At 37.6% G+C, this 23,939-nt stretch overlaps 1 protein-coding gene across 3 annotated transcripts in view; it reads right to left on the minus strand.

Moving 5' to 3' along the window:
- ITGA1 (integrin subunit alpha 1) overlaps positions 1 to 23,939 on the minus strand; it is a 164,297-nt gene that overhangs the window by 111,721 nt on the left and 28,637 nt on the right. For all 3 annotated transcript variants that reach the window (XM_070519662.1, XM_070519661.1, XM_044771387.2), the window contains exon 2: positions 57 to 177. In XM_070519662.1, coding sequence (XP_070375763.1) covers positions 57 to 177 — 121 coding nt within the window. The remainder of the gene's footprint in view (positions 1 to 56; positions 178 to 23,939) is intronic.

The raw sequence follows: 23,939 nt of genomic DNA on the forward strand, positions 1-23,939 counted from the left end.
ATTTTCCATTACCTCGTAAGAAAACTAAATAACAGCAACAAAACCCACTGGCTTACCATTTTCCTTCTTCATTCTCATATTGTTGAACAGTGTATCCAAACATGTCCTCCACTGGGCCGCTGAAAGTCATGGAATTTTTCACATCAACATTGAATGATACGCAGAAGCCTAGAACGACTTTAAGAGAGAAAGCAAAGTCCAGTTACACAGAATGAACTAAGATTCCATCATGTTTTGAATTATGGAAAGTATTCTTGAGGTTACCATTGAAATCTGTGCTCTGGTTAAAAAGAGCAAAGATTGAGAACAACAAGAAAGACCTATGATATTAACTGTATTACTGACTGAATATCAAGATAATGACTTTAAAGAACACAAGTACTAAAATTCAAAAAATTCCATAGTATTTTAGTATCTTTACCACTCCCAGACCTAAAGATTTTCGAATGTGTGGGAGAGAGCTGGAAGAAACTCACACTCACATATGACTAATACAGTTGCAGAGAGTTTTCCAGTAGTGAGCCCTACAGCAAACCATAGCCACTAATGAAATGTAAAGAGCTTCATTCTCCCGTTTTGACTACAGAGGTTCTAAGTATTACCATTTAAAGCCTAGAGAGAGGAAGCTTTCTCCTTGCTGTTTCCAAAGGAAAGGTGAGCTGATTGTCTCCACCCAGAGATGGCTTCCTACGCCGGCCTGAGATTTGCTCTGTTTCCCTTTCTGAATCAAGCAGTAGGTGGAAGCTTAGACTAATATACTAAAGTCTCCTTATAGTGTTGTTGTTGGTGATAACAGATTAAATCAGATGATATATCTAAAGAGTTTACTCGATGCCTGGCACATACTAGATATTCAATGAGGGTTCATTCTCTTCAATTTCCTTATAGTTCAGGTAATGGAAATCCTTTATAAGTAAGATTCTCTGACAAGCATTCTGGATGGTGCCAAATTCTCTCAAATGGATGGTGCCAAATTCCATCTTTGGTACTGGTTTTTAAAGCATACTTGCGAAGTTCCAAAGTATTCCCCTGCTAGATTAACTAAGAATTCTTCCCAAAGAGCACTCCCTTATAAAATCACAGAGCATCATAAGTACATTCAGAAGTGACTAAACTCAGTCTCCTTTGTTAAAACCATGAGGTAGTCACACATAACCCTGAAAAATTCTCTTTCCTTACTCCCTGTAAACTCTTCCATAAATATAGTCTAAAACCAGACTCTAATTCCTTATATGGTCTAATTCATAATCTTCAAATTTTGGTAACAATATTAAGTGCTTCTTTGATGTACAGAATTGTACATAACTTAGAGCAAATTTGTTCTTCAAAAAAAGACATTTATGTACATCTATTTATAAAAAAAGATTCTTATGTATACCTATTTACACAGTCTTCCTTGATCTCCCCACCTGGAAATAATCTTTTAACTACTAAACCCTCTTCTTGTATTTTTTTTTTAAAATTGCTCTTAGAAATAATTATTAAATCCTATCTACCTACATTATAGTTATCTGTGTGAGATTTTTCTTCCCTAGATTGGAAAATTCTTAAAAGCGGGGACTCTCTTACTCATCTTTCTTATTCCTTCTCTAGCAAGCTCCTTGCACAGAGATGGGCAAAAATATATTTGCAGAATAAAAGATAACGTTGAAAGAGGAAGTGTGTCAGTTGCAGTTCGAGGTGAACTGGCAACTATTTAATCTTAGTTAAGGAAGACTTTATGCAGATGGAAACTTAGATTTTTAAGGAGGGGGAGAGATAAGACTTGGCAGTGAGCAGAAAACGTGTCCCAAGGATTTGGGAGGGTCCTTGCAAGGAATAAGACACAGGACAGGACAAATATGGTTGCAAGATCACAGAGAGATTTGCCTGGCAGGCGTGGAAGATGCAGAAAAAGAATGGATGGGTAGCACAGGTCCATTTATGTACATTTCCTGTTCATTCTTCAAGAGTGATGAAGAGCAGCTGGTTACCATCTTCATAATAGCCTTTCATATATGTGAAGACAGTTTTAAACACTGTTCACTCTCTACTCCAAACTAAATAGTCCATACTCCTACCCTTTCCTCGCAAGTTTATTTATTTATCTTTTGAACACTTTCAACAGATTATTTTCTTATATGAGATACGCAAAATAGTACTTCTACATCAGGATTTCTCAACGGTAGCACTATTGACATTTTGGGTCAGAAAATTCTTTGTTATGAGGGGCTATCCTGTGCATTGTAGGGTGTTTAGCAGCATCTCTGGCCCCTATCCTCATGATGCCAGTAGTGCCCCCTGAGTTGTGAAGATCAAAAATGTCTCCAGACAGTGCCAAATTCCCCTAGGACCAAAATCACTCGAGCTGAAAACCACTGTTCCATAGCTAAGCACCAGAACACCACCACCAATGATTTTGTGGAAGAAGAAAACCACTGTGGCCTGCAGAGCAGCAGCATCTGCATCACCCAGGAGCTTGTGAGGGATCCAGAATCCCAGGCCCCATCCAGATTTTCTGAATCAATATCTGCAACAAGATACCCAGGAAGTCTGATTCCTGTTAAGGTTTGAGAGGTACAGGTCTGTAATACGGTACCCTTCTTTCATAATATTGATGCAGGCAATAGAATTTACCTAAATTGAAAGTGCTCAGCATCCTTTAGACAAAAGCGATATGGGATCATCTTTAATCGGGGTCAATTTCACCCCTCTAGAAGAATTTTTCCAGCACTTCATCATCATTAGTATATGACCTCTCAAAGGCCATTCATGGTACCCCTCAATGTAAGACCAAGAACTTTTGGTTTCCTTTTTGGGCTTGTTTGTTTATTCTACTTGTTGTGTGGAATGTCGGGGGGTGTGTGCTGTACTTTTTTCATTTCCTGTCCTCAGAATTCTACAGGCAATTTGCCCAAAGTGATTGTAAATCAGCCTCTTTCATGTTTGCTAAGGCACCAAGGAGCCCGAATCCCAGGAGATGACATAAAAAAAATAGTTTACATCTTGTTATTTTGATTTAAAGGAGTGCATAAACAGTAAAAGAAGCTTCTCATAACTTTTAGTTCAATGTTCATTTTTTTAATACTAAGTTGTCTTGGAACTTTATGTACCAGAAGCAAAGCAAAATCACAGTTATTCTTAATCAAAGCCAAAAAACAACAACAAAAAACTGAGGTGGCTTAAAGAGCCATACAGGATGAAAATAATAGGAAATAAAACACAGACAATAGTCAGATGTCAAAGTAAACTCTGATTTCATGTGTACCACCAAAAGATATTTTTCCCTTAATAATATCAACAATATTGTGTTCTTACTATGTATTACTCCTCACACACCCCTTCTCATTTAATTTGCCAACAAACCTACAATTAAATACCATTATTATCACTGCTGTGCAGATGAGGAGAAGCAGGCTCAGGATGGCAGAATTTGCCCACATTTCCCCAGGATTCCCAAATCATTCACACTGATTCAATTTTTATACCTTAGCCCTAAAACTGGGAAGGGCTGGGAGAAGGTCTCGTGAGGATGGGTTTAGAAGAGAAGCCACTATGAGTCCATGTAATTCGATCTCCTAAGAAGCCAACTTAGGGAGGACGCTCTGCAACAGTAGCCATGGCTGGGAGGATGTTGGGAATGAGGCAGAAGATTGGAGTAAGAGAGAAGCCATGTATACAGAGCTCTAGATAAAGCTACGTGAAGGACTTCAGCTAAAACATATATGTTTAAGAAGAAAAGAAGTGAAAAATCTTGCTTTCCTTCAAACATATGTTATGCATCTTAGGGCCGAAAACTGAGGAGGAAGATGAGATTGTCTCTTTTGAATGTATCTCTTGTGAAAGAGATCATTTGATGCAATTTGCTTACCACAGGATGGCATTTGATGTGTAAGACAGCTAACTGAGAGAGAGAAAGAGAGAGGGAGAACTAGCCTGTAGTCGTGCAGTGTTTTCTGCTTACCAACCTTTCGCTGCTTACAAACATTTTCATATAAATAATGGTATTGAGCTAGTCGATAAACTGTGGAGGTTATGCAGGACAGCAATCATTACTCTCTTTTTGTGTGTTAGGAAACTGGAGCTCAGAAGGGTTAAGTGATTTGCCCAAGATCAAGGTCTGTAAGTGGCAGAGAATGGACTTCCACATTGGTCTTCTGGGGTCAAATCATAGACTTTTTGTGACTATAGAGCTATTGGGTTGGTCACGTTAATAAAAATAAAAATAACAACCCAGCTCAGCACAACCCTCAAATGGCCCATGAGAGCTCTTCATCATCTCGTAGCTTTGGAGTATTTGAGGGTAGGCCTGGCAGGAAAGGCTGAATGAAGGGGGCAAAGTCTGGGCATCTCCAGAGGGCACTGACTCTCCAGTAGAAGGAAGGACCCCTTCTTCCACATATCCTCTGAGTTCCAAGAAAAGTTACTGCAGCCTGTTTAATTGTTTGCTTCTTAATGAAGAGTCCGTTTTTCACAGAGGTCCAGAAATTCTGATCTAGTAATATTCAGACTAGAGTATTTAATAGCCAATGGAATTTTGAATATTTTAAGTTCCAAGCCCAATGCAAGAGACTATCAAATAAATGGTGACTAGGGATACACATTAAAATGCTATTGCAGCCAAGACGTGGAAGCAACCCAAGTGTCCATCAGATGAATGGATAGAGAAGATGTGGTATACATATACAATGGTATAGTACTCAGTCATAAAAAAAGACAAAATTGTGCCATTTGCAACAACATGCATGGACCTTGAGGGTATTATACTAAGTGAAATAAGTCAGACAGAGAAAGACAGATACCCTATGATTTCACTCATATGTGGGAGATAAACAAACACATAGATTAGGAGAACAGACTAGTAGTTACCAGAAGGGAAGGGGGCTGTGGGAGGGCAAAAGGGGTAAAGAGGCACATGTGTATGGTGACGGATGAAAACTAGGCTATTGGTGGTGAACACGATGCAGTCTATACAGAAACTGATATCTAATAACGTACACCTGAAATTTATACAGTGCTATAAACCAATACGACCTCAGTAAAACAATTTTTAAAAAATGTTATTGCTTTCTTTCAATAACTTCCTATACATTGATCCCATCTAGAAATAATAGGAGAAATGATGCAGTTAACATTATTTCTATTATTTTTAATATAAAGAGTGAAATGATGTCACAATATTAAGATAGGAAATAATAATTGTCTTATTATAGTTCATTAATGATTTTTAGAGAAAATTCTTTGGTAGTGTAGAAAGATGGTGATGTTTAGAGATATATGAACTTGGGCTTAAACCTAGCCCTTTCACTTATATTATTTATTTAGTTATTCATATTTATTCAACTACTCCACAAATCTGAATCAAGTCTTTATTTTGGGTTGGATATATGCTAGGCCCTGGAGATACAGTCACAAGAAGATGGTGCTCCTGCTTTCACAACTTTTACAGCCTTGCTCAGAAAACTACAGCAAGTGATTTAACCTCTATGAGCCTCAGTATATCATATTTAAAATGACCTTATAAATGCCTGCCAGGTATTGGTTGCTGTGAGAAACACAAATTATGCATGTAGCCATAGAGAATGCTCAATAAATGAGCTAACTATGTTCGTAGGTAAAATCCAAGGTCAGTTTACCATCTGGCAGTTGACTTTTCTTCTGGAAAAGGATTTCCCCCCTATTCTGGTGACCTTGTATCTTGAACAGAGGTACAGATGCATCATATCAGTGAGGCAGGACAGTGGATTCATTGACTCATTTCCACAGCAAGTTTCCTGTTTCTACATCTGGCTGGAATGACATGTGTAAAGAACATCTGAGATGAGGGTATCAGGCCGTCCAAGGAAGAGCTAGCCGAGGAGGAGTGCGGGTGATCCCTGTCCTTGCAGTTAGACCCGTGGACTCTCATCGCAGTCCCTCCAGAGGTAGTGCACATTTATGATACCACCCAGGTTCTGAGCCAACAGCGAGTCGAGGCTTCCTCCCTTCAGTGGCAACCTACTCCAGTATAACCTACTTCAAAGACCACAAATCTATTCCAAGGACAGGAGGAGCCTGCAGCGACTCTTCTGACAGAGTCAGGCCATACTAATTGAGTACCATCTTGACCCACCTGAGAATCAGCACACCTAGGCAGTGCACCCTCTGTGGTGCAGAGAGGCAGAGCCCTTGTACTCCCCAAATCTGGGTGCTGGTCCATCCTGTGTACCTCTTCCCTCTTACTGTACCAAAGCCTCCTGGTGGAAAGTGTTCATCCACCTTGGCTCCATTGGATATAAACCCCTAAAGTCATATATGCTTACTATAACTAATGACGTGATACATTAAGTATCTTACATAACTCCAAATTTACTTTTTTTCCTCCTTAAATTCAGATAAAATGTATTCAACTTTGAGGCACTCCAGGGGGTTAGAAGAAAAACGTTTAAACGATAAGAGTTGGTGAAAGGTGGAAGCGCTTTTCCTCACCTTGTCATATATAATGAGACATCTTCAGAATACCAGTGCTGTGGATCTGAAATCTCAGTTAGTTTAATTACTCTTAATGGACTGAGTGATCTCAATTTTGGTTTACTTGCTTGCCTTAAAAGATAAAATCTGATCAACGGTATAACCAAATCTGTCCAAAAACGTTATAGTGCTTCATCATTCTAGCTGATTTGAAATCTGAGACGATTATTTTCACAGCATTGCAATCTTGAGAAGGAGGGGCCAAAGAGCTCCAGTGGTGAAGACACAGGAAATAAAAGTAGAATGAAAATAAGACAATATTAGAGGCTTGAGCAAGAGGACAGAATCAACAGTAGCATTTGGAAAACACATGATAATCTCAAAAACAGGTAATCTCTATTTCCTGGAAAATATACCATCTCCAACTCAGTGTCTCCTTCAAACAATCGCAACTTCCCTATACAGTTATGTAAGGAAACAACTGGCTCAATTAATCTCACCATTCAAAGTTCTTTCATCAGAAATGATGTAACATGTCAGCAAGATATTTACCTCCGTCAGCATGTCCAGGAAAGCCAAACCAAACAAACACCTCCGTGTTCAAACATTTTCCCAGTTTCATCCTGGCAAGCTGCTGTTTAACTTCAGCTTGCTGTAGTGAGAGAATTGTTCTGACTTTTAGTGTTGACGTCCTGTGGGCCCCCAGTTATTACAAATGGCATTTGAACTTCAAAGCGAGTGTGTGTATATATGTGTATCTGTATACGGCTGGTGGGAAGGAGGCAAAGAGGCCTAATTCTTGGCACACAGTAGGTGTTTAATACAAGTTTATTAAGTAGAACATGGTGGAATAAACAGAGAAATGAAGATTTCTACCAGAAAGGTCATTCTGGCTGTAAGAACTCATCCCCTTTCGTAAGTGCTGCCCAGAATATTAAACTCCGATAGAGTGTTTCCCAAACATCCTTTGTTAAAAATCTCCCTTTTAAATTTTTCTATATAAGTTTGTTCTTCCACAGTGTTTATTTTCCTTTGTAGTATCTACAGACATCTGCTCTTTTCCCATATCCTCCCACCACAAATAATTGCCTGCTCTGCCAGCTATTCTCAGACTGTCCCTTTTCCTGAAATTCTTCAACAGTCTCAGAACCCAATGCCTGAACCCTATCAGCATCATCTTCTTGCTCTGTGTTTTATGGGATAAAAAAGCTGCAGAACCTTAGGGGTCCCTGAACCCTGCTGTGGGAAACACAACTTGTGTGTTTGTGCAAGCAACATGAGCACAGAACTCTGTTCTCCAGCTGCCCTGGCGTCCTGAGAGCTGAACTCATTCATTTCTGTGACTACCCAGCATGGACTGCTGCATATGGAAAGCTGTACGACACTTCACACCAGAGCAGGATTGCATCCTATTCAAGTATTTACCCAGATATACGAGATACGGAGTCTTTGGATGTGTAGGAATCTGCATGAAAGTTGTACTTTCTTTAATGAGAATTTTTCAATGAATTTTATTAATTTACAGATAATTTCTTCTCGGTGAGACAATAAGACTTGGCCAATTTTAAGGTTACTTTTGTTAGTATGCACAACAGGTACTTTTGAGGGCCAGGAAAGCAAATAGGTAGTCTGCACTGTAAAATAAATGATTTTCAATTTACCTAAAGCTTTTTCTGGCAATTTCAAATTCCAGGCACTAAGAATCCATCATTGATTCTCCTCTACCATTTCATAGGACAGTTTTTCTAGATGGCTTGAGTGTCGGCTTGTGAAGGCCATACACAAGTCCAAGTGTGTGAGACATGGTTACCTCTTCAGATACTGTCTGAAGTGGTACCCATTGCTTCCCTGGGACAGTGAGCTTATCCTACTTTTTTGTTTGTTTGTTTGCTTATGTATTTAATAACTCCAATGGAAATTAGGAAATTGAAAATCACTCATATCACTGTGCATGCTACCTGTTTGCTTTCCGGACCCATGAAACTACTTGTTGGGCATACTAGCAAAAACAGCCTTAGGACTGGCAATGTGTTATTGGCTCATATATATCACTGAGAAGAAATTATGTGTAAATTAATAAAATGCATTGAAAAGAATCTATTAATAAAGGTACAACTTTTTATTCAGGTTCTTTTTTCTAAGGTATCAATGGACAGAATGCATATGGTAGCTGGGTAAGATTTGACTCTGAGATTGAACGAAGAACATCTCAAAAATGTGAAAAAATGATTATCCAGTTACCTAATGTACAAATAGTACAAAAAGAGCCAAAAGCCATTGTCTCTTTATCGTACAATTTGGAGTTTGGAGCTAAAATTATTGAAGTGAAAATATGTTTCAACATGACACAAAAAATAAAATAGAAATGAACAGAAAAGAATAATAAGAAATTTTCAAATATACATATTTCTTGAAAGCACTTATTTAGATTGTTGAAATTTGAGAAGTAAAGGTTCAAAGCTTTTTAAAAATATGATCATTCATACTACAATATGGTATCACCTATAAAATCTAACAGACATTCCTCACTTAGTGAAATTCCAACATGTGAAAAAAAATCAGTTAAATTTAGTTGAGATTATTCAGATTGGAAGTAATTATTGGCATTTTCATCAGCTATAATATTCTTTAAAAGAGAGAGTATGCCTAGACTTTTAAAAATGTTTTGATTTTTATGCAAGGTTTTAAGAACAGAATCAACACATAAAATGAAGTCTACCTAATATCGTTTTGGCAAGGACCACAAAAGGGCATTTGATTTGGCTTGCCTTAATCTCTCATTTTTTTATTTGCCATATTGCTCAGAAGCAGGAGGCAGAGTATACAGATTTATAATATTCCTTTTTTTGATGGAATATGGTTATGTAAATACTTTCTGGTTTGACTGGTCAAACATTAACATAAATAAAGAGCCTGATGAAGCTAAGTGACAAAATGAAATACTGTGCAAACTCCAACAGTAGACCCCAACCAAAACAAAATCTACAAGAAATTGATTGCTCATTCTATAGTTACCCAGGAGCTTTAACTGACGATTTCAAATTCCAGACACCAGGAGATGCCACTATTGATTCTCCTATGCCATTTAGCAGACTAATTCTTCTGAATGGCTCAGTTCTGCCCCTAATACTACATACACTACCACTTAAGCTAAAATGATTCTGTATAATTTTTCTCCTTGCCTAGCTACTTATTACAGCAATTTTCCATTATATCATTCACTACCAGACATTCTTTTCATTCAAAAGTTTTTGGTACCTCTGCTCAATTTAAAACTTGTCCAGTCTATCAAGAGGAAATAATGTAAGCCAAACGAATGTAACTTGTTATTCACCTGAAAAAACTGGAAAATAAATCGGAAAGTATTTTAAAGGACATTGGGGTTTGTTTATAAGATACGAAGAACGCTCTCAGTAGCCTGGAATGCTGAAATATTTCAGAGGGCAAGGTCAGTAGAATGCTTGTTTTCTCTTCAGGGGAAAGAGATAACTTTTTGATGCTTTCTTTTCTGTTTTCAGATAGCTCTAAACTTTGTTTTCTTAGCTATAATTGTTGTTGCTAAGACCATGATGATCTTTTAGCACTTAGAACATTGGTTTTTCAGTAACATGCTTGGATCCAAACTCTATTCCTATCTAGTAGCATCATCTTTTACATTCTTTCCACTAGTCTAACAGGGTATCTTGAAATTGAAGTAAACAAAGATGTTATAGTCAATATCCCCCAGAACTGGCAACCAATATTTTCCTTAAATGGAAGTATTCTGGTGCTTAGAATCACAACTGTAGTGACTAAGTACTTGTTATATACAAGAATCTTAAAATTCAGGTAGAAGTTACTTCTGGACTGGGGGAAAGGTAAGGAAGAGAATAAGATCCAAAAGGAGATAAAAATGTGGCTTTAACTTTATATGTTTTTAGAGGAAAACGCTTACTTCACATTCCTGATGTTTCCCCCCACGTGGAGAGAGCTTCACAATTTTTTTTCCTATTTCCAAACTTTTAACAAAGAAATTAGAACAAACACGATGCCACTCTTGTTTCTTAGAGCTGCAAGGAGGCACAAAATAAAAGAATTTGAGTGGATGGTATTAATTATCTTTACCCATTTCCTATTTTCTACAATCTCAAGACTTTCAGTGACATTGAGAGTAAGGGGTGGGGGTCAGCAGCAGAAGATATAAGGAGGCATGATTGGGATAAGGGGGACATGTGGTAACTTCAGAGGCAGGCAACGTGAGCAAGAGCATGGTGGAGCTCTGGCCAAGTGTGGTTTGCTACGGGAACTGCCTCTCGTATTCGCTCTCTGCTGAAAAATCACCGAGGGTCAGCCTGGAAGGGCCAAAAAAGCCAAAGATTTTGGAAATGAAATGAACACTCTGATTGGCCAACATTTACTATTTGCTTAAACAAATATTCTGGCCTGAAAAGGTACTGATTGCCAGAATTTTCACTAGTTTATTTCCATAATTTTCTCACTTCTTGTCCACAGTCTTATTTCATATCCTAGGACTGTTGTATTTATATGGATGGATCATTGTTTCTTCAGAGAACTGCAGATAATCCTCACCGTGGAACCGAGAGTTACATTAAGAAAGAGACACATGTGCTGCTGCAGGAGCTGATAATCCCCTACTCTGTCTGGGAGAAGTTTAGCTAAGAAATATGGAAGTCAGTCAAGTAACATTTACTGACTTTCCATTGGCCATCTTTATTTCATGAACACTAGACACTCAGGGAAGATGTAAAAGAAAGAGGCCATTATTCAATTTAGAACTGCCCAGCATGCTAGAGGTGGCTTGAACATCTACTTCTGAGAATATAAACATCTAAATATGGAAGAAAAAATGCCAAAGAGTTCTACAATTATGAACAAAGTTAAACAGGATATAGCAAGATTATGGAAGATGAAAGAGAATGCATATTTGACAATTTTCCTCAGGTATTGCAACTTTAGAAAGCTTGCTGAACTCATCATTGCTCACCATTCCATGTATTCTTGCAAACTTCTGATCTTAAATTATTATTTGGATCTTTAAAGGGGCAGAAACTAGCACAACCGAATCAATAACAACAACAAAGACTGCACACTGTGCCATCAATGGAATCTACACATTTCCTCAGAAGGGTTTATTGTATTAAAACACACATGCATAAATGCCTGTCTATAAATTCATCGACTTATCTTCCATTCTGTTGTCAGAAATGTATTTTTAAAAACACATATCTGGTTATAATACTGTCTTATTCTTGGGTGGCTCTCCAGAGGCCAATACACGTTGTCCCGCTCCCTCAATAACAGTTTAAACTAATTAAAATGAGACCTCATTCCATTTTTCTAATCCCATTTACCACTTCTGGTTAAGAATATCAAGTTACGGCCAGTCTTTAATATTTGCAGTCCCCCAAACATCCTGAATTCTCAGCTGAATCACTTCTTAGCCTGATGAAGTTCCATCCCTCTTTCAAAGTCTGTTTCAAGATCACCTTCCCCAACTGCCCCCACTGATAATCATTCTTCCTCTATGTTCCCATAGAACCTTTACATATTTATCCCACAGGACATATTATATTATCTTACAGGTAATCAACTTACAGTTGGACTATAACCTAACTTACAGTTAGGAACTCATGTTCTCATCCTCAATGGCTAGCACAATTTCTGGATATGACAAAGATGGTGTGTTGACTCTAAATATCCATTTCTTACTTTTATTTAGCAATAAAATCTATTTTATGCAGGGCAGCAGTACACTTGGCTAAAAGACAACTTGGTGCTATGTTATCCATTAAGGTGAGGCCTTAATCCCATAAGACTGGTATCCTGATAAGAAGAGGAAGAGACACCAGAGATTCTCTCTCCACACACATACGCAGAGAAAAGGCCACGTGAGGACACAATGAGAAGGTGACCGTCTACAAGTCAGGAAGAGAGACATCAGGAGAAAAGGGAAGGACAGAAAAAGAAACCAAGGTTGGCAGAAACCAACCACGATGGCACCTGGATCTTGGACTTTTAGCCTGCAGAACTAGGAGAAAATAAATTTCTGTTGTTTAAGCCAGTTTGTGGTATTCTGTCATGGCAATCTGAGCAGAATAATATAAGCTCCAACTGCCACGCTAGACTATGAGGTGAACTTGAATGGAAATGGTATGCTAAAATGGTGGAGTAGAAACACAGAAGAAGTAGCATAGGATTTTGATGACAATAAAGTCACCACACTAGCAATGAACTACCTTCATATGGACTTCTTTTATGTTATATCTTATTCTGCATTGTTCCATATTACTTAAGTTACTTAAAGTCACAGTTTCGTTAGTTTCTGGGAAACCTAATCTTAACAGATTTGACGATTCCTTCTTAGTTTTTTCCCCCCAAAAGCTATTAAAAAGATTTTTAAAAATCCCAAAAAACAGAGAATAAAAGAGAAAAAGGAACTGTGCCTGCTCTGTAAGTAAATTACAAGCATGTAAATAAATGTCTATATGTGACAACATTACAAATATGTTATTTTCACTCAGCACACACTAACAAAAGTCCACCATGTGCAAGGTAAGATGGAAGAGTTAGGGGTGATTAGAAGGTGAAATAAACATTAGCCCTGCCCTTAAAGAGCTTTAGTTAATGTGAGATGGAAGGCATAATCGAATAACTAATCTATGAGGCTGAAAAAAAACAAACCTCAAGGGCCATAAGTGATTACTACAATCAGAATTATTGTAATTTGGATGCCAATTTTATCAATCCTAACACTCCTAATTTTTTCTTTCCTATTTAATCATTGAAAAGGTCTGTGCTTTCTAAAAGACAGTTGGGACTTCACTTGGGTAATCCTTTATGCATTCTGAAAAAGTGTGGCATCTCTTTTAGTTAATTAGGCAGGTGATTAAATATGTAAAAACTTCCCGACAGGACTCTACATTTCAAGTTGGCAAATGCTTTCAGAATTTTCTGTCTGTGCTAGAAGCATTGCCAGAAGAACTCACACACGTTCACGGCTAGGTCAGGTTCAAAGTTGAAGTCTTCCATTGTGCAACGTAAGAATAATTCATTCAAATATCAGCGAAAAGGCAGGATGGTGGTGATGTCACCACAGAATAATTGCAGCTTTGTGTCAGCCTGGTCTTATTAGGAGGGCAGAGCTGAACGAGGCACCAGCTTGCCCATCCACAAACTGACACCCCTCCTGAAGTCTGGAGTGAAAAACTGCTAGTGTGAGTGATTCTATTGTACGTCAGTTATTTCACAGCCAAGCCCTGAAGGATATTTTTCCTTCATGTCTTGAGTGTAACTACTATTCCATATTATGATGAAAGATCAGTAATATAATTTGTGTGGACACTTTATAAAATACTTGGCCTTTTACTACTTTAGAGACATACAAAGAGCTTTGTGAAAAATTTCAAAACTTAAGTTTCCTTAATTTTTAACCTTTTACCAACAAGTAATGATTTTCTGGATGAGCTCCAATCAACTTAAAAATGACTGTATATAGATTTTTAAAATACCCATCAAAGTAAGGAAAAGTTTTTTTTTTTTTTAAAGATAAACTCCTGGTGAATAATTAGGACTTATTTAAAAGCTTCACACAATCCTGTATATGAAAGCTTTCAAAATTTATCTTTGAAGACATGTTTTATAGTGGGGACAGTTGGAGAATGTGGTGAATCAAAGCCCTGTCATCTATTTCTTAACAGATAGCACTATCCAAGAAGGAAAAAAGATTCCAGAACAGCACTAGGGTCCAGAAAACGGGCTTCTAAGCTTTCAGTCTTCTGAATAAGGCCATTGCCTGAATTCTTAAATTCGTATGTTCTCATATGAAAACAGCTTTTCACAGAACTACTACACCCTGTCAGCTTTTTAATATTTAGGAACCCAAATAACTTTTAATATATTGGGTCAAATGTCATTCTTGAGAAGAAAGGATTACTTCATTTACATAATTATTTAACTGATGCGTGCAATGAGACCCCAACAAAGTTGGTCATAAGCTACACGTTATAGTAAAATACAAAGGTGCTGGGGCTGTGTGTCAAGTAGAATATTGCTTTTAGGACCTGAATCCTCAGCCAATTGTAAACCAGACCAAAGTTGAAGATCACAATGGTCAAAAGGCCTAAATCTCAACATTATTGATGATTTAAGGACAAAAGCAAAAAAACAAGAGTGCACAATGGGTAACAGTGTGAACATAAAAAAATATGCTTTCTAGACATTTTAATAGAGTCCTGTATTTGGCAATACCAAAAAACAAACTACATAGTATCTTAAAAGGTATTCTCTCTATACGTGAATATGGTCCTGTTCTCATTAGCTTCCTCTCAAAAAAGAAAAAAATAAAACCACACCAATGTCCCTTGAAAACCTTATTTGAAAATTCTTTTCAGAATCACAATGAGTGAAGACATTTTTCAAAAACTGAGTTTTAAGAATTTCTCCTTTATAAGATGGCAAGTTTGTGCAATTTTCTCCCTCCCCAACCTACAGATCTTCTGACTCAGAAACTCAGATTATCACACTTTTCTAAAATTACCATTTCTTAAAATCATTTTTCTTAAATTAAAATATTTTTCTAAAATTGTTTACCATTTCTTTTCTTCAAACTCTTTTTTAAAAATATTAAAGCATATATTTAGTGTAGTAGGATGAATTATGTCCCCTCACAAGATGTCCAAAGTCCCAACCCATGGTATCTGTGAATGTGACCTTATTTGGAAACAGGATTTTTGCAGATGTAATTAAGTGAAGAATCATGAGATGAGATTGTCCTGTATTTAGTGTGGGCCTAAATGACTGCTATCCTTATAAGAGAAAGAAGAGGGAGATTTGAGACACCTAGAAAAGGAAACACAGGGAAGGCCATGTGAAGATAGAGGTAGAGACTGGAAAGATGTGCTACAATCATGGAATGCTAAGGAATTCCAGAAGCCACGAGAAACTGGAAAAGGCAAGGAAAGATTCTCCTCTAGAACCTTTGGAGGGAGTACAGCTCTGCCAAAATTTTGATTTTTGGACTACTGGCCTCCAACTGTGAGAGAATACATTTCCGGGTTTTTTTTCCCCACATTTTTTTTCCTTTCCAGTTTTATTGAGATATAATTGACATACAGCACTGTAAAAGTTTAAGGTGTACAGCACAATGATTTGACTTACATACATCATGAAATGATTAGCAAAGTAAATTTAGCTAATATCCATCATCTTGTATATATGCAAAAAGAAGAAAAGGAAAAAAATATTTTTTTCCTGTGATGAGCACTGTTGGGGTTTACTCTCTTAAGCACTTTCATCTGTATCACACAGCAGTGTTAATTACAGTCATCATGTTGTACATTACATTCCTAGTACTTATTTATCTCATAATGGTAAGTTTGACCACGTTCATCCAATTCCCCTTCCCCACCTCCATCTCTGGTGACAAGGTAACCACAAACTTGATCTCTTTTTGTATGAGTTAGGTTCTTTTTTTGTTTTTAGATTCCACTTATAAATGAGATCATACGCTATTTGCCTTTCTCTGTCTCACATATTTCACTTAGCATAATGTCCTGAAGGTCCATCCATGTTGTCACAAATGGCAGGATTTCCTCCTTTTTATGGCTGAATAATATTCCTCTGTGTGTTTGTGTGTGTGTATCATATCTTCTTTATCCTTTCATCCATTGATGGACACTTAGGTTGTTTCCATGACTTGGCTTTTGTAATAATGCTGCTATGAACATGGGGATGTAGATAGTTCTTCAACACAGTGTTTTAATTTCCTTCAGATATATTCTCAGAAGGAGAATTGCTGGATCACATGGTAGTTCTATTTTTAATTTCTTCAGGACCTCCATATTGTTTTCCATTGTGGCTGTACCAATTTACAATCCTACCAACAGTGCACAAAGGTTCCCTTTTCTCCACATCCTTGCCAGCATTTGTTATCCCTTGTCTTTTTGATGTTAGCCAAAATTTCTGTTGTTTCAAGCCAATAAGTTTGTAGTAATTTATTATGGCAGCCCTAAGAAATGAAGCATTCAGAAAAGGGCACACCCCCTCATTTTTCGCAAATGTACATAAGGGTGTGAAGTGAACACACCCATGCAACTACCACCCAAGTCTAGAAAAAGAACAATTCCAACACAACTGAAGCCCCCGTGGGTCTATTTTCTTTTAAAACAGGAAGCAAGTCAACAACAAAGAGGCAAACAACCCAATTAAAAATGGGCAAAGGACTTTAATAGGTATTTCTCAAAAAAAGTTATACAAATGGCCAATAAACAAACAAAAATATGTTCAACATCATTAATTATTAGGGAAAAGTAAATCAAAACCACAATGAGATACCACTTCATGTCCAGTAGGATGGTTATAACTTAAAAAAAAACAAAATAGAAAATAAGTTTTGGCAAGGATTTGGAGAAATTGGAACCCTCGTACATTGCTGATGGGAATATAAAATGGTGTGTTGCTGTGGAAAACAGTTTGGCAGTTCCTCAAAAAGTTAAACACAGAGGGGTCAGCCCAGTGGTGTAGTGGTTAAGTTCACATGTTCCACTTTGGCAGCCCAGGGTTCACAGGTTCAGTTCCAAGGTGTGGACCTAGCACCACTTGTCAAGCCACGCTGTGATGGCATCCCACGTGAAATAGAGGAAAATTGGCACAAGATGTTAGCTCAGTACCAATTTTCCTCATACACACAAAAAAATAAAGAAAACATTAAACACAGAGCTACCATATTTCCCAACAATTTCACCCCTGGGTATAAGACTCCAAAGATTTGAAAACATATGTTCACACAAAAACTTGTACATGATTGCTCATAGCAGGACTAGTCAGGATAGCCAAAAAATGGAAACAACCCAAATATCCATCAACTGACGAATGGATAAACAAAATGTGATGTATCCATACAATGGAATATTATTCAGCTATAAAAAGGAACACAGTACTGATGCATGTCACAACATGAATGAACCCTGGAAACATCATAAGTGAAAGGAGCCAGTCACAAAAGGCCACATATCGTATGACTCCATTTACATGAAATATAAACAATTGGCATTTTCATAGAAATAGAAAGTAGATTTGTCGTTTCCAGGGCCTGAGAGGAGGGTGGAATGGGAGTGACTGCTTCACGGATATGGGGTTTCTGTTTGGGGTCGTGAAAAAGTTCTGGAACTAGATAGTGGTAATGGATGCACAGTACTGTAAATGTACTTAATGCCACTGAATTGCAACTTTAAAATGATTAAATGGTAGATTTTATTTTATGTTTATTTTACCACAATAAAAAAAATACAAAGCAGCTCAATTACTCACCCTAATCATACAATATGATTTTATTAAATTAAATATTTCTTTTGAGGTAATTGTAGATCCACATGCAGTTGTAATGACTAATACATAGAATTCCTGTGTACCCTTTACCCAATTTGCTTTTTAAAGAATCTTCAGTTGTTGTTTTTCCTATTAAAAACAATAAAATAAAAATTTTAAAAGTAACTTCTCTTTGGTGGCTAATACTGGATTGTGTAATTGGGCATTCTGCAAATTGGGCTTCCTGCCATTAAAACTGGGCAAAAGAACAATACGTTTTACTTGGTTACTTATCAGTCCATTAAGAGAGAACAATCTTCCCAGCTATTTTATCTTTAACGGGAGACAAAAGGAAACACAAATAAAGATAGATATTATAATTTGGATGATTCATGTACATATTCAAATGTATCTTGTATTTTGATAAGTGATTTATAATTGTGTGTGTGTATATATACATTTTTCTTTTTTCTTTTAACCCATAGAACAAAGCATGTTCAGGGCCGAAAGAAATTAGGTCACAGACCATTAAGTATGAGAATATAAAACAAATACAGCACTGTTAATCTAGGGTGCATTTTCTTCAAGCTATAACTCTTCAAACATCTGACATCCCATCTACCTGGAGAGTGTAGAAATGTTCAGGATATTTTGTACACTGGAGAAATAAATTGGCAAGAGCTGATGATATTTTTAATTTCTTTGTAAGGCTATTACAGGAATACAAAATCTATTCTATTTTCTAAGCATGTGAGAAAATTTAAAAAGAAAGGCTAAAAGCATGATTCGTCCTTTCCCCTTCCTTTTTCCTTGTTTTCTCCTGGTTTCCAATTATTTCTCTTCATTTGCCTGTATTTTACCACTCTCTGTGCTGCTTTCTCAGTCTCCATTGGGATATTTAAATGCCCACTCATAGGCTAAACATTGACCAAGTAAATAAACACTTAACTGGTTGTGGGTTCTGCCTACAGCAGAATCATGGGATCAGAACTGTAACTAGAAGAGATTTCAGGACTTAGGTGACCTCCGTTTTCACAAGGCAGAAAGAGATTGGGGGGTCAGAGAGAATAAGATGGCCTTCAATGTCACTCACTATAAATGCATACATTTAAATGTTCATTTGCCATTAAATATCTTTAATCAAGTAATGAAATTGACAGTAATATGAATATCATATAGACTTTCTCACTAATTTTGAAAATGATTACCTTCTCCAATATTTCCTTCATCAAAAATAATTTGAACTGGCCTCAATCACATTTGTCTTCTTTATTAATGTCTCTGTATCTCAAATAGCTCTGTACTTTCTACAATGTTTTTTAAAGAATGTTTTTTAAAAATTCATGATCATTTAAAATGCTTAAATACTCCATACAAATCAAGTGCCACCATTTTGATCGTTCAGTTTGTCTCTTGCTCAGAGGCTTGTCTAGGATTCAGAAGAATCTCAGGAGAGTCAGAGCACCATTGAGAGACCTCACTCACTGTAAAGCATTTTGAACTTAGCTCCTTGGAACCCTGCTTTGAGCACACACTGAACGAACCCAAGTGTGCCCTTGAGGAATCTCAGAAGGCTACAGCTGGAAAAGGCCTTATGCAGAACATCTAATTAGACAGTGTCCTTAAATGATGAGAACACTGAGGCCCAAGAAGTTCAAATATCTTGCCTAAGATACCAGGGCTAGTTTGCTGATGACACCCAGAGGAGACAACAATTCCCTTGCTCTTGTTTGCGTTCCTTGTCCACTATCCTGCACCATGAAGCACAGGAAGCAATGATGAGCCATGTTCCCTATGCATCCCCGGGATGTAATTACAGCTCATGTAAGGCAGAAAGATTAGAGGCAATAGGCCTTCTACAGTCTTGCAGCTGTGTTTCCCCTGGGCAAAACAATGTCATGGGTAGAGGCTAGAATAGGGACAGGTGAGGGAGCGAAGTCAAGAGACAGACTTCCAGTTGGCAACGGGTTGAGAGGCCCCATGGCCAGGAGCCACCCAAGTGTCCCACAGCCCTGGACAGAGCAACCAGGGTACTCAGCTGCCAGCTCTTCTAGAAAACTAGCAACATTGTTGCCTCCCTGGGATTGAGTGAATTGCCTGGCTCCCACCCAATACAAACTGAACAATGTCCCTCCAACAATGGGAGGGGGAGGGGAAGAAGCTGGCTGGAGGAGGACTGGGTTTCATCTTAGTTATCTCTTTATCTCCAGTGCCTTGCCTAATAAAATAAACGCTCAAAATATATTTATTTGAATAGAATAACTAATTATAGCTAGAACTTTGTCACCAGTCTACCTTAGGCAAAACATTTCTCTTTTCTGAGCCTCAATTTCCAAGTCTGCCAAGTAGAAATGCTAATAATGATCCTTGTGGTATTGTTCTGAGATTGAAATGAGATTCTGCATGTGAACACCATTTGGGAACTCTAGAGCATTCTAAAATATAAAGGCTCAAAGGTTAGAAAACTGCCTCCACACGGAAACGTCTCAAATAGGACCAGTGCCAATTTTGTTATTGACATTCTTCTATTCCACAAAATATATGCAATTGAAATTGTAAGAATACAGTATGCCTACTATAATGTGATATAGTTATTCCAAAAAAGCAACTTCATGTTTTCTACAAAGTCACATGTAGATATAATAGAGCTTGCGATAAAAAATAGATTAGGAGCAGCCTACTCAAAACCTACACAGCTTTTTAGCCAAAGCACAAACAAAACCAGTAACAACCTAAATAAAAATACTAGCTTGATTTTAAAGGCATGTAAAATTCCTAATAAATAAACGGTACACTAAATATAGGACTTCAATGGAGGAGAGTAAGAAAATGTTGAGGCTTCAGAGCGATGGGGACAAGGGGAAATGATCTGAGTTTGGGGCCAACCGTGTAATAATCCCTTCCAAGAAATCACACATCTGGCAAAACAAAGCCAAGTGAAAGAATGTAAGGAGAATGAGCATCACATACATACTCTATTAGTAAATGCTTGCTGGGTCCAGCTCTTTGGGTACTTGGCATTCAGGTGCTGGTAGTTGGTGGCATGAAGATTAAGGTGCTGGGAAAACCACATTATAGTGAGAGGAGTAATAGCAGCATCATTGCCCTGTTTACCATTTATGTATGAGCTAACTTGCTTAGCAACATGCACCTGAACAGAGTAGACTCTATTCTTCTTTTATGGGTTTTAACAGGGCCATTTTCACTCAGAATGGGAAAAAGAGAGCAGACAAAACACATAGTTTTTTGACTAATATAGGTTCCTGGATCCTGTGACCGACTTCTCAGTTTCATCCATTGGACATAGTTGAGAAACACCGATCCAAACTAAAATCCCTAAGCAGTCTAGAACTTGGAACTAAAGGAAGTCATCCTTACTCTGCTATTGCTTGGTACCAAAGTTTACTGAATACACATCTCCAAATTCACTGGTGTATATAAAATTGCCTTTATCTACTAATCAACCAACACTTATTTATTGAGTACACATTAACACATAATTGTTTTCCTGCAGTGACTGTAACTGGAGAAACAAGATACACACACACACACAAACACTTAGGAAGCAGGCTATCAACCCAAAGGCATATATGACATGATGCCGATGTTAAGGATTATATAGTTAGACAAGAGTTTCATCTGTCCACTAAGTTAAAGGGCAGAGAATTTTAAACACAACCTTAAAATGAAATAACAAGCAGAATGTAGGAAACATCCTATCAGCAGATGTTCTTGTTGAAACCAACTAAATGAAAACTGAGATATTATTATAAGTTTCTTATTAGTCCTTCTCTGCTAGATTTTAGGACTCAGCACAAGAACCAAGTGCTTTATATGTTTTTCTGTGACAATTAGGGCTCACCAATTATCACCAAACATCCATGTGCTTCTCCATATTGCCCAGCCTCCCTTGCAGTTAGATGGGAGTCACATCAGCTGATTTCTGGTCAACGAATGATGAGCAGAAGTGATCATGTGTCGCCTCCAGCCAAGGCAGTTAAGAGCAAGTGCACTGTTCCCTATCTATACCTTTTTCTTCCCTTCTACCATAACCTTAGAGGCACGTGTTCCTGATGGCATATCACAGAGGAAGTGGGATCCTCCAACCCACACCAGATTGAGACACATGGGAGAAATAAAGTCAGCGTCAAGCCACTGACATAAGGTCTTTTGATAGCTAAGAGTGTTTACTTCGTTATTACTTTTGCACAAAGCTTCTGATTCCTAGATACTCTCAAACTACAATAGAATTAGAATTTATAAAATTAGAACTAGAATTGCTAAATAATGAGAAATTGGGTGCCCTTCTAATGTACACGTTAATGCTGGATGCTTTGTTAAGGCACTGAGGATTGAGTTGGCTTCTTATGTTACTACGGCAAAAAAGAGATGCACTAGCTGTCTCCAATTTTCAAAATTCTCTAATGGTCTAGGCATTGCATTACTTTCAGTCTCTTCCTGGAGAGAGAAATCACACAAAAACATTCCTAAAAGGCATTGTTTAAGGTGGATGTGGGAAATGGTTATAAAAAGACGGAGGTCTAAGCCTTACTGGTTTCATCCCTGCAGGAAATTCCTTAGAACACAATGGCTTGATGCTGTCAGGTAAGCCATCCTTGAATGTCCTTCTCAGGAAGTTCACAAAATATTCCTGTGCAGCAGAAGGAAATCCTGTCCTAGACATTCATGTAATGGGTTGGAGTCCAATTTTGAAATCTGTCTACCACAGAAAAATAGTAAAGCCTATTGTGCAAACACACACGGCTCTGTTAGAACTTCAAAAAGTACTAATGAAATGCAAGCTGATTACAACGTGATTTACATACCAGCATCTCAACCGAATAAACTTAGAGAATCACACTATTTTTTAAAACTCAGCAAGCCATGATGTTAAAGGAATAGATGTATATACTAAGGTTATGTTTATACAACTGCTGAGTTAATAACCCGAGTTTATGTTCGTACACATTTTTTTCTTTAGATAAGTTATCTTAATTATGACTAATTTGTACATACACTCTATATCATGCTTTAGGCCATGGATCAGCATACTGTGTCCTATGGGCCACCCACCACTGGTCTTTGTAAACAAAGTTTTTTATTGGAACAGAGTTATACCCTAGAGTTGTCTGTGGCTGCTTTTGCACTACAAAGGCAGAGTTAAGTAGTCACTATAGAGACCATATGGCCTGCAAAGGCTAAAAAATGTACTCTCTCTGACCGCTCACAAAAAAAGGGCTGCTGATCTCTGCTAGAAATAAAGATGAAACAACTTTTTAAGACATGTATATTACAATTTGAATATGCAAAGAATATATTTACGAATATTTTAGATCTTCATAAATCTGTACCATCTTAATCTCCTATACTTAAACAAATCAAAGGCAAGAAATAGGGCAAGATTCTGGCAGATGAAAGAGATGTGATTCTGCCTTTGCACTGTTTTTAATCTTGATGTATGAAAGCACAACGGCAGATTTCTGCAGATTTCTATCATTATCCCATAATGATATTTGCCTTCTCAAACTATTTTAGTTTCTTTGGGAGGAAGAATCTCTATATGGTCAGGACACAAAACCTTTAAAAGTGACATTCATTTTGTATTTCCTCAAAGGAGGCGCTGGAACAAAGCCTGTGACCAGATCCCCCTAAGGCCACAGACTTAACAGGTATCGAGCATCTACCATGAAGGCCTAGTGCTTACATAAATGTTTCATAATCTAATTGTCCCCACATTTCCAGACGGCATTTTCCCATTTTATAGGTAAGCCTCCCAGGGGCTTAGTGATGCTCAAGGTCACAAAATCACTTAGTTATGGACCCCAGGTTGCATCTAGTTCTCCTGAAACCAGGCCCAAGGCACTTTCTACGCCCCCCTTGCATTCAGCAATTCTGGTATATTAAACTCTGACTGACTTTTACAAAAAGTAAAGAAAGCCAAATAAGGGAAAACAAGTTTGGAAAGATTAGCATCTTATTAGGTTTGAACCAGACTAAATGTTTAATGGAAAAAATTCTTCAGATACGATTTCTTAGTGGATAGCATTTAAAGCTTTAGAATGTGTTGGGTCTGAGAGGTTTTAAGCTGTTCTAAATTGATTCCAAACTGACACAAGTTTATCACCGCAAGTGCTTCCATCTCTTTTTGCTTTTAAGGCGCCAAATCTCTCCAAGCAAAGGAAACCAGCTGCTGGGTGACACTACTT

Source organism: Equus asinus, chromosome 10 (genome assembly GCF_041296235.1).
Source record: "Equus asinus isolate D_3611 breed Donkey chromosome 10, EquAss-T2T_v2, whole genome shotgun sequence".
Lineage (NCBI taxonomy): Eukaryota > Metazoa > Chordata > Mammalia > Perissodactyla > Equidae > Equus > Equus asinus.